The 12038-nt window shown below is 31.6% G+C and overlaps 1 protein-coding gene across 4 annotated transcripts in view; it reads left to right on the top strand.

The window, feature by feature from the left end:
• SPAG16 (sperm associated antigen 16) overlaps positions 1–12038 on the top strand; it is a 695163-nt gene that overhangs the window by 86273 nt on the left and 596852 nt on the right. For all 4 annotated transcript variants that reach the window (XM_016150047.2, XM_016150046.2, XM_016150049.2 and 1 more), the window contains one exon: positions 10803–10930. In XM_016150047.2, the coding sequence (XP_016005533.2) occupies positions 10803–10930 (128 nt within the window). The remainder of the gene's footprint in view (positions 1–10802; positions 10931–12038) is intronic.

Here is a 12038-nt window from a genome sequence, read left to right as displayed (position 1 = left end):
TAGTAAAGCCAGAGAAATTGATGGCTAACATTAGATCATCTTGTTATAAATCAGACTTTGAAGAATGTTGAAAAAATTATTAAAAACTTTGGATTTTTATTAATACATAAAATGTTGATAGTGAGATCTACAAATGAATGAGACAAAGGCATTCTGTTGTGCAAATTTAAAGAGACCGACTTGTTACCTTACCCTCGTGTTATCCAAGGCCACTTCTAAAGAATTGATAGACTTTTGGAAAAAGTATGGAATCCCTACAGTCAAAGGCAATATTTTACATAAAATAGAGTGTATATAACTGTGCAGATAGTATAGTATATGGAATTAATTTCAGCCTGATAATGTATTCAGTCATGCCTAATTGACACTCACAGCTATTAAAAGAACTTCAGCACAATCCCTACAAAGGGACTGGCATCCCATTTGAGACTTTTCTTAGGAAATGGGTACAAAATAAAACCATGATTGTGTTTGGGGGAGACAACTTGTTACATGGAGTTATATATCAGGAATCTTATAAGGATTAAAGGAAAATAAGTGAGTACATTTTTTATTTTGTGATTAGTTTATGTCAAGTCACTCTAACTCTAATATAAAAAAAACATTTGAGCTATTTTTTCTCTTAAGTCTAGCTATATGGAAAAAATGAATATAATCATAATAATAATAATAATAGCTAAAATAAAACACTAGGCATATCAATGCAACAATATATGTGAAAGGAGTTTGTAAACTTTATACTGTCACAATAATGAGTTTTCACCAGTGGAAAAATTTTAACTGTGGCTTGGCTTGTTGGGGCTTGTGAACATGAAAGTAACAGTATTTTCAAAAGTATTCACTCACTCTACTCCTAGCGGTCATAATTCACTAGCAACAGTTTCTCTTTAGGACCTGTAATAAACTCCTTGAGATCAGGGAATATCTCTAATATCCCTGTATTCCCAGGCACTAGCGCACCACATGCACATTAATACATCTTTCTGAATGAATTAATAGAAACCATCTGACTGTTCTGTAAATTTCTACTTTATTTCTGCTCTGTGAGTAGAGATGAAAAAACTAAGATTAAGAAGGATTCATTTAATATTATTATCCATTCATTTTCTGAATACTCTCAGGAAACCTTGGTTAAACTGATAGTTTAAAATAATCCCAACCAAAAATTTTTAGCAAGTTTAATAAGTTGTAAATCAGGCGTAGGTATAGAAAATTGGCAATCCATTGATGGATTTTGTTTGGCCCTCCCACTGTTGATGTTTCTCAAAATTAAAAATTATTATATATACATTTGTTATCAATGTTTGTAATTCAATATAATTCACCTAAAATATATATTCTTCTCCTTTCTTCTTTTGAACCGCACTGCTCTCTTTTGTTGTTGGAACACGTCATGTTCACTTTCTCCTTTGAGCCTTTGATCTAGCTTTTCCCTCTCCCTGGAAAGCTTTTCTAAATATTGTCAACTCCATTAATGCCTTCGAGTCTTTATTCAAATGTCACCTAGCCTTACCCAGACCACTATACGTAAAATTGCCCAGCTATTCCCCACAATACACTCTCCCCCTGCCCCATACACTCCAAGCCTCTCTTACTCTGCTCTTTTTCTTTCTTTCCAAAGCAGTTTTTGTTTTCTAATATTTTATGTGACTTACATATTTTTATGTTTATTTTTTATGTCTCCCCAATATATTCTAAGACACATGTGAGACAGGTTTTGTGTTTTTTTTTTAAAGTTTGCTTGCTAGTGTGTTTCAGACAATTAGTACAGTACCTAATAAATTAGGCTTATCAATACACATTGGTGAATGACCCAATGAAAAACCCAACATTTGGCTCAAAGTATTGTCTTTTAACATTGGGATTACATTCATACTGTATTCCCTTTATTGATTGGAACTTAGTGTCAGCTGTTAATTTAAGCAAGGCACAGGTGGATTTCTCAGCCACTACAGTTATCACCTTCCCAATTGTCTTCCCAATACTGAGATTTATATGCATTGGAATTTAATCTTCACATTTTCATTTTTTTCTTATAGTAGAGTTAAGAGAAAAGTTAATTATATATTTTACTCATGTCTTTGCCAAAAGGGGCAAAATGGGACCAAGAAAGACCAAAAAAATTTTATGTTTACTAAAGAAAGGGGGACAAATTGATTTCTATGTATCTATGAAGTGAAGAATTTATCTATGTATTAAATGTATATCTTTCAATGCCTATCTGATTCATTAATTTGAATTATCTTCCTGTTGCCTCACTTTTGGATGTCTGACTCTGCTATATATAGTCACACCTGCATCCTTATTTAAAATGCAAAGAAGGACACTGAAATGTATATTAACAAAAAAGAAGATAAATATTGCAGAAGATCATTTTAATAGCAAGTACCCTAAGTAATGCAGAGTAGCAGTTAGTTATTTTACTGTAGAAGCTCATAACATTGTAAGTCACCGAGCCACACACAGATCACCCTCAATGATATCTATAGCCAGTGAAACTTCAGTTGGCTGAGATGAAACCACTTTGGGCATAGGCTTGCATTTATATCTGGACATGTGAAGCAAACAGATGCCGATCACTTGGAGCCAAAATATTAGGCATGTCCTCCTAGCCACCAATGCAAATAACTTAATCTTGAGGTAACAAAGTTTTGTATTTTCTTTGAGGAATGGAAGCAGATAAAAGACCAGTAAGGAGAGAGATAAATAATTATTCATACTTTCTAGCAACAAAACTAATCAGAAAATCTTTGACATTTTCTAATTAATGCCATAAGTCAAATGGGTGAAAGTATTAATTGCTGATTTAGTATAGCTGTTGAAAACAGAGCCACCAGTTACAAAAATTTCTTTATTTTTGACTTCTGCATAAACTGTTGTCTAGCTCTGTTTCAGTACGTCACACTGACATAAACTGTCTCTTGTTTCATTATTATGGTGTACTTTTCTAACGTCCATATGCTTTCTGCTACTTGTCTCTTTATTTAATTCATCTTCCCTTTGAATGTTTTTGAGTTTGCAACACTTTTATGCGATTATAATAATTTTAAAACAAAAGTTATGATTTGTTGTATAGTATTATTTTACATGTAATACATAATCGATACTTTTTAAGATATTTGCATTATTGCATAACAAGCTGTATCAAAATGAAAAATTAGATGGCTTAATTTTTTTATTAAATTGCAATTATTAATTTAATAGCATTAAACTCAAGATAAGATAGCTGAGTTAAGTGTTGCAATTTCAATTACAAAAATGCATGCTTATTTTTCATTTTGGAAGCCTGCCGAGTAGGGAATATATTAGGCAGTGAGTGCAACTAGACAAGTCATCAATTCAGCGATTTCTAGCCAGTCAGATATATCTTCAGGCAAATTTAACTTTTATAAAACTTATTCTTGGTCTCTGTGTCATAGATATCACACAGTTGTTTAAGTGAAAATCATAGTGAGAGAGGTATAGTTTAAAAGTCATTGAAATTTCTGTGTCTATCAATTTTAGTTTAAGTGCTGCTACATGAGGATAATTAATAAAGGCTTAGAAATCATTCATTTTCAAATATAAATGCTGGTGAAAAATTACCTTACTTACAAACCTAAATAGATTATGTCCTTTACTGGCAAATATCCAATTCATTGACTTTTGTCATGTTTCAATTAATTGCTTACATTTCTGTGTCAAATAGAATTTTAAAAGATGCTATAATCATTTTCTTACAATAATGAAGTGACCTGTTTTAAAACTGGGGAGGGGGGTGAACAGATATAATTAATACCTTGCATAAAGTAATAACTAGATACTGTATGAGTGATCCCACAACCTCCTTGAATCCTGCTTGGATTTTGATTAGCATCTGTTTAGGCTCCTGAAGACTACAGAGCCACCAGAGAATGACTTCCAGAGAAACTGAAAGGATAAGCAATCCAGCTGTGTTTAAAAATGCAGAAATGAATACAAAATAAAATAAGCAGCATACAGAGTTAGTTACTATTAGTATTCTGACAAACTTTTTTTTTAGTTGTACATTTATATATAAATATCTATATAGATCTCTACATATCTATATAGATATAGATAGGTATAGAGATGGGGGGGAGAGAGAGAGAGAGAGAGAGAGAGAGAGAGATGTAACACACATATGTCCTCTATGTTATGTGGATACTTTTCTGTGTCCATAAATATTCATTATAAATATAATAATAGCTAACTAGATCCTATCGCCTGGATGCATGGTGTTCTATAATTCAATTACCAATCCATATTTTTTTTGGAATTTAGGTGTTTTAAGTACTTCACTATAATAAATAATGGTCCAGAGATATATTTACATATACATCCTAGCACATTGGTCTGAATATTTTTTTAGAATACATTTTTAAAAATAGACTTACTGATAGAAGGTATTTAGTCATTTTTAAAATATGTTTGGTACATATGGCCAAATTTCTTTCTAGAATGTTTATTTACATCTCCACTCACAGTATATGAGAGTATCTGTATTAATGCTCCTCATCAATTTTATCATTTAAAAATATAGTTTATCAATTCACAAATGCATATTGTCTCATGTGTTATTTTAATTGTATTAATTAATTAATGGTGAGACTGAATCTTTTTTCATGTTCACTGACTACTTTATAGGTGACTTGTGTATCCACAATCTCTGTACCTTTTTCTTCTAAAGAGTTGTTTTTATGATTGATTTAAAAATCTCTGTATGTAATTATATTATTACTTTAACATATCAACATTTTTCTTGCAGTTTGTTGTTTTATAAGATTAAAAAATATGTAATCGAATGTAACTTTTTACTTCCTGATTTCTTCCTTAATGTTATGATTAAAAAGGGCTTCCGTATTTCAAGATTATATATATATTTATATGTCCCTTCTGGTTCTTTTATGATTTTTTTTTTAACACAGAATGCTAATCCATCTGGAATTAATTTGGGAGCAGGATAGCAGTAGTCTACCTTTTCTTCTCAAATAATTAAACCAATTTGCATAACTTTTATTGAATAATCCATATTGAATCTTCTGATGACTTCAGTCATTGAAAATGTATACTCACACCTCAAAGGAACCCAACACCCCGGGGACCTCACCAGAGACAAATGCATGCATTAAATATCATACCGAGAGAAAGTATACATCTAGTCATAATTCCCTGTGTTTTTAAATCCAGCAAATTTTCAATCTCTGTTCTATTAGTTTATGGCACAAATATGTAGTTTAGTCTAGAAATATACTTTAAAAGTGTAATGAATTTCAGGAGTTTCCAAGTGAGTTTACTGATTGCGCATTCTATTCTGTTAATCTTTCTGCTTTAGTCTGTTTTGATATGGGTCAAAGAATGACGCTGATAGCTTTATGATGCATTAAAACTGTTTTGCTCGATATAGTCACATAGAATAGAAACTAAAAATAATTAGATACTTTAGGAATAGTAGATCAAAAATGCTTAACTACATGTGAAAACAGTATTTTGCAAGTATAATCTTTCTCCTCAAAATCTAAGGCCACGATAATGCAAACAAACATAAAGGTCAAGAAATTGAACAAATACATAAGTAAGTAAGGAAAACTTTCCCTGACTCACTTTCATTTTCATACTTAGACTGTAAATGTCAATTAGCTCAATCAAAACTTGCTGATAATGTCAGCTGTCAGTCATTCCTAAGTAGTGATGCATGAAGTTTGTCAGCAGGCAATGGATTACTTGAGTGATGAATGAAATAATGAGGGCACAGAAGCCTGAACAAAATTTTTCCATTTCTGGTAATTCCCTCTTCATGTGGAAATTTAAGACAAGGAGACAAAAAGAACATTAAAATTTGTTTTAATGTGTTTATTTTATGTAGTGTCTATCTTAAAACATTCTTCTATTAACCTTGTATTTTAAAAAACTTAATGTAAATGCCCATGATTAATCATCATCATTTTCCAACTGTATTGGTCAGTATAAACAGTATTAGCCACTGCTAGTGGTAAGCCCCAAATCCCAAGTGCTTTCACAACAAAGGTTTATTCTTAACCTGTGGATGGTATGACTCCTCTGTGTGTCTCTCTTTCATTTATTGACTCAGGGATATGGGCAGCCATCTTGAACTACACCATCCAGGACATAGTTCTTTAAAGTCATCGCAGTAGAGGAAGAGAAATGGTGAACAATATTGGGAGGTTTAAAGGTTAGGACTGGAAGTTGCTTGCATTATTTCTACTCATATCCTGTTCACAGAACCCAATCACTTTAACTCAATTTAACTGCAGGGGAGTCTGGGAAATGTAGAAGAACTCTTAACGGTGTCTGCTACACTTGCAAAACTTATTTTATTTAGAATAGTCATTTAAATCTAGGTTTTTAACTGTATCGTATCTAGTTAAACCATAGTTTGAAAATACTAGCTGCACATTGACAGCATTTAATGTATGCAGGGCTAGTTTCCTTACATACATTACTAATTTGAAAACAAGTGAAAACAATAGCTACATCTAGTAAAATATTCAAATAATAAAATAAGGTAGAATATAAAAAGTAATAAGTTCTCTTCTCATCAGCCACTGATGACCACTGTTAAAATTTTCTCTCTTAACAAAAATGTAATATGTATATGTGTATTTTATATATATATATATATATATAACATGTATATGCATTTACCTGTTTAGAATTCAGGGTAGTATTCAAAATATTTAATAACTATTATAGCATGGACACTGACCATTCAGAGTATATGATAGATGTCATCAGAGTATGTGCTAGATCTCTGGTGGGAGGAAGGTCCTGGAGGCCTAGGAGTGCCATGAATTACCTTAATTAGGGCACAATGGTGAATAACTCAGGGGCGAGGGGTTGCACCCAAAGAAGAGACTAAGGTAGTGGTGGTGGGAGGAGCATAGAGGATGTGCTCAGCTGTTTTCCAAGTAGTATGTATATCTTTTGGTATTTTAGCAACCGACCAGAGCATACTGGTGAGCTAGGGTTATATCAGCCCTGCGTATACCTCATTCTATTTAATGTAGTATACAAGAGTAGCAGTATGATTTTAAAAATCAATATACTGAAACACTATTAGATTATAATATTTAATATTATAAAAATACAGATTAAAAATTAATGATAATTTTATCTACTTTATTCTAATAGTTTTGCTTATTTCTTTACCTAACATCTTCTGCATGTTTTTACTCTAGCTTTTTTCTCATTGATGTGGTTTTTCTTTATGTTGTTCCATCAAGAGACTGTGAGTCTTTAGAATGGAAGGAATGTATTCTCATTATATTTGTGGTCTTATACTACCATGACTGACACACAGTAGATAGTTAAGTGTTCGGTACATACCTGAGTGAATAATTTTGAACTTCAGGTGTTAAATTGGTCTGGGTAATTCCCATGGAGATTAGTTCAGTGGAAAACAAAGAACAAGATAGAGAAGCAGACATGAATCAAACGGCATGGATATAGGATCTGGGAGAAACCTGGGTACCTAAGAGACTCAGTGGGAAGGAGGCCAAATACATAGTTGGCTTCCCAATCAGAACAGATATAGGAGACGCCTAACTGATATATCACTGAGAGAAAGGTACGCATCATGCTTTTCATTCTTTCAATATAAGCAGCAAGACTATATTTAATCCCAACTGGCTAGTGAAACAAGAACTTTTATTTATCCTAGAATAGACGTAGCCATCAGTTAACTTGCTCTGAGACTGAAAATCTAGCAAATTATATTATACTAAAGTCTGCTTCAATCAATACCCCTGGAGAATATTAAGTCTGATATTTGATTAAAATAGAATATTTTATAAATAAGTAGAGTATGAAATAACTCATAATGAATTTGCTATCTGGTTGAAATTGACTTGTGCCACTATTTGCATCGATAATAAAAATATGCATAGAAATAGCTAACATTTATTAAGGGTTTATTAGATGCCAAGCACATGATGAAAGCTTGGCATCTAATCCTCACATATGATTTTGGTTGTGATTTACAGATGAAAAAAATACAGCTTAGAAAGCTTGTTAAACTGCTCGACTAAACTCACATACTAGAATGTAGTGGAACTAAATCACTAGGGAAAGCCAGGATTTCCATTCCCAACTTCTGTTTCATATGAAAAGCTTTAAAAGAAATACCGATGTCAGAGCCTCGCCCTCAGAAATAATTACTTAATTGGTCTAGGGTAAGACCCAGTGGTATTGGTATTTTTTTAAAAGTTGCCTGGTGATTTCAATATGTAGTCAGTTGAAAACCATTAATCTATCATAGCATATTATTGAGAGCTTAGCTTCGCCCTCCAATTCTAATGGTTGTGTACCTTGAAAGAATTGCTTTAAGATTTATTTTACTTCTTCTGTTCTCTATGCGTTTTCCTTATTTATGTATATCATATTTCACCTCACTGATCCAGCATGCCCATTTATTGGCTATTGTCTCCTGCAGCGTTTCAGTATATAGGCTGGGTGATATAAGGGATCTTATGTTTTGCCTCTGCAAGTACATCTATATTTAGATAAGATTGCTGATGCTAGACCTTTGCTGCTCTTGTAAATCGCCTTTTAAATTGTTCATTTATTATTATATTTTTCTATAGTCTTCTAAGCTACACTAAATAGGTTGTAGTTGATTAGGTTTTTGTTAACCTAGTTAATTAGGTTTTATTATTGCCTCGCTATATTAATTTTATACAATGACTGGTGCTTATGGAAATCATTGTAGAGAATACATTTCTGGTTCTAGATATTTTCATATAATCAAAAATTATATAAGACTGGATTCTAATTCATGTTAATATATTTTCCAATATAATAATCTACTCTCCCTCCATTTCCAACCCAAGCTACATTATTAAAATGAAGTACCATCATAATAAAAAAAAAAATGGACAGAAGGCATAAATATGCAGTTTGGAAAAAAATGGAATACAAAAAGAAATAAGAAATTCAAAAATAGTTTAACCTAATCAAGTAATTCAAGAAATGTAAATGAAATACAGTTTTAAATGTGAATCAGCCACAATTTTTCCATAGCATTCTTACCTTACAGTTATAATTTACATGTTTATTATTTTTATTGTCCACAGTCTAATCTTAGCTAGTATGCAAGCTCCACAAGGTAGAGAATTTTGTCTGTCTTGTTTAGTGATATTTTGTAAGAGCTGAAACAAGTGCCTATTTTGGAATAGACACCCAATAATAAGCATTAGTCAAATAATATCGAACAAATTAGTTAAAATAAGAGTGTATGTGTGTGTGTGGGGGGGTGAGATAGGTCTCATGCCTGCTTATGCACACTATTAAGAAAGATGTGGTGAATTGCACATAGTTCTTTATGACCAGCAGGAGTATAAATCCATATAAGATTTCTGAAGAACAGTTTGTGAAGAGGTGTTATGTTTTTTGATAAATATTTATTTTATTTGAAATATTATTTATTTACACTCCTAGGACTTTGCTTTAAGGATGTAATCAGTGAAGAGCAGACTTATAGACAGAAAACTGTTCATAGCTTTGATAATCATAAGGGAAACAGAAATGAACATTCAACAAAATATGGCATTTACCATTTTTTCAAAGCAAAGTAAATAATGTGAAAATACAGTGATGCAATATTAAGTGAAAACTGGAGGAGAGTAGATCTCAATAGAACCCAATCTCAATTTTGTATAATTAAGGAAAGATGCAGACAAATTATTAAACTACAGTAATTACATCTGGATAGTGAGAATAAGATTGATTTTAATTTTTTTCTTTGTGGTATTATGAAATGCATGAAATTTCTATATAAATATGTATTACTTTGGTAATCGGAAAAATACTTTATTTATGAAAACTGGCTTTATCATTTTTCAGCTCTGAGTATATACTAAAGAACCTATTGAAATGCAATCTCCATGAGGGCAAGACTTTTTATTTGCTTTGTTCATTGGTGGATTCCCCATGCCTAGAATAATGTTTGGATAAAGTGCCACTTGTAAATATTTTTTGAATAAATAAATGAGTGCACAAATGAATGCTATGCCTCCCTCTCTAAAGACTGTTTAAAAGCATTAAATGTAAGGGGACTGATTACTTCCTTTTCTTGTAGAGTCGAGCAATTAATCCATCCATCACTGAGTGTTAATTAAGTGTCTATTTATAGCGCATCTTCTTTCCACTGAGTAGAGACTCCTACCTCATGGACCGAAAAATGATCTTTGATCTCTAGTTGGAGTTTGCTTGGTGAGAAAGGCATTGAGTAGCACAACACAAGTGGATTCTAATATATGTGAGATTTAAAATGATTATGACAGAAATATTTACCTTCAGCGGTGCCTTTAAATTAGCCTTGTGATCTCAGATTTAAAAGAGAAAACCATAATCAATTAGCAAATATTTTGTTACCCAATGAAAAAGTTTTAAGTTTACCATTATAGAGAACAAATGGAGTATAAGGATGATTGCACATTTTGTTGACATTATTGTTGGGATGGAAACTTACTGAAAAAAGGATACTTGAATAATAGAAGAAAACACTATATTGTGCTTCACTATAATTCAGTAAGAGAAGGTTTTCAAATAATTTTTATCACATAGCATGAAGCTTAGACTTATACAAATAGACATGTGCCTGATTTAAAATTTTATTTTTTTGCATATTTTCTGAAAAATAAAATAGGAAGTGAAAGACTTAAGATCAATCCTGAGGGAATATAAAAGTAATGTTTATGTTGTAATTAAATATTAAATAAGACAATATCAAGTGTACAGTGATTTGGCTATTTTATACACAGCTCTTGCTTTATTTTTTTTTCTAGGATTCAGAATTTCCCACAGATATGAAATCAAATCCAAACCTGTACTTATGTAAAGAAAATAATTGTCCAGCAAAACTTGACTACAAGCTGAATAACATATTTAGACTTCATGAACTTCCAGTGAGCTGGTAGGATTCTTGATGTTTTAATAATACCTTTGAGATTTTATTATCATGTCTAAATTGGGGTGCTCTTGTAGCCATTCATGGTCATAGTGGATCGCTCTTAGCCTGTTTCCAAATTACTTATCACAGCAGTGAAAGAATCTGCTTCTAGCTGCTGCAAAAATCTTAAAAATAATTGGTTTAGGCAGTTGGTGGCAGTACAGACTAAGTACTCTATTGTGCATATTTCTTGTAGAGGTTGTTCTTCTGGCTTAAAACAAAACACAAATAATTTTTGAGAGGTTTGTAGGATTTATTTTAAGATGGGATCTCAGAAACTATGCATTTTATTTATTTAGTTAAAATTTTGCCAACATATGCATTTTTTTTTCATTGACAAATCATTAGTTTTGTTTTGAGGACCATAGTTTCATGAACCATAATCACATTGGCTTGAAGACAAAACACTGGTATTTATTAGAAAGCATTATTTTATGAATATTCATATTTATATTTATAGGAAACATTTTAAATTTTGTAAAATTTATACCATTATTCAGAGGTTTTGAGAAAAATATTTCTGTGGAGAATCTGTAAAAGTACATTCTATTTTATAGTTCCATGGTACATTAAAATTTTGTTAAGCGATCAGCTTTTGTAGATTATCATGGATATATCATTTTGATTATGGCTTTGGTAAGTAATGCTATTTTCTTGTATTTGTCCCAAGTTTATGTCATCAACCTTCAAGAAATGTAAGATTTGTACAAAAAAATATATATGGTAAACATTATGTAATTGCTTCTGTTATACTTAATGAAGGTAAGTGTGTCAGAATAGGATGTTATCCAACTGTAATAAGTTACATGTATTTACCTATGGTATTTTTTTTTCTTTTTTGCATTTGCAGTTTCCTCTGCTCTTGATGACTATATGTGTAATCTACTTTCTAAACCTGATTTGATTATTTCCATGTAGCAAGAATGTTGTCTGTGGTACTGTACTTACTTAAGAGCACAGCAGATATTTATTGGTGACCAAAACCAGTAGGTTAATGAATTGAAAATTTCTATTAGTAAAGGGAATGATGAAAATGGATATATTCATACCTTAAGCATTCTATTGCTACTTA

Source organism: Rousettus aegyptiacus, unplaced genomic scaffold (genome assembly GCF_014176215.1).
Source record: "Rousettus aegyptiacus isolate mRouAeg1 unplaced genomic scaffold, mRouAeg1.p scaffold_m13_p_2, whole genome shotgun sequence".
In the NCBI taxonomy this organism is placed as follows: Eukaryota; Metazoa; Chordata; class Mammalia; order Chiroptera; family Pteropodidae; genus Rousettus; species Rousettus aegyptiacus.
Note: the sequence above shows the minus strand (reverse complement) of the source record. Positions and strands in the feature narration are given on the sequence as shown.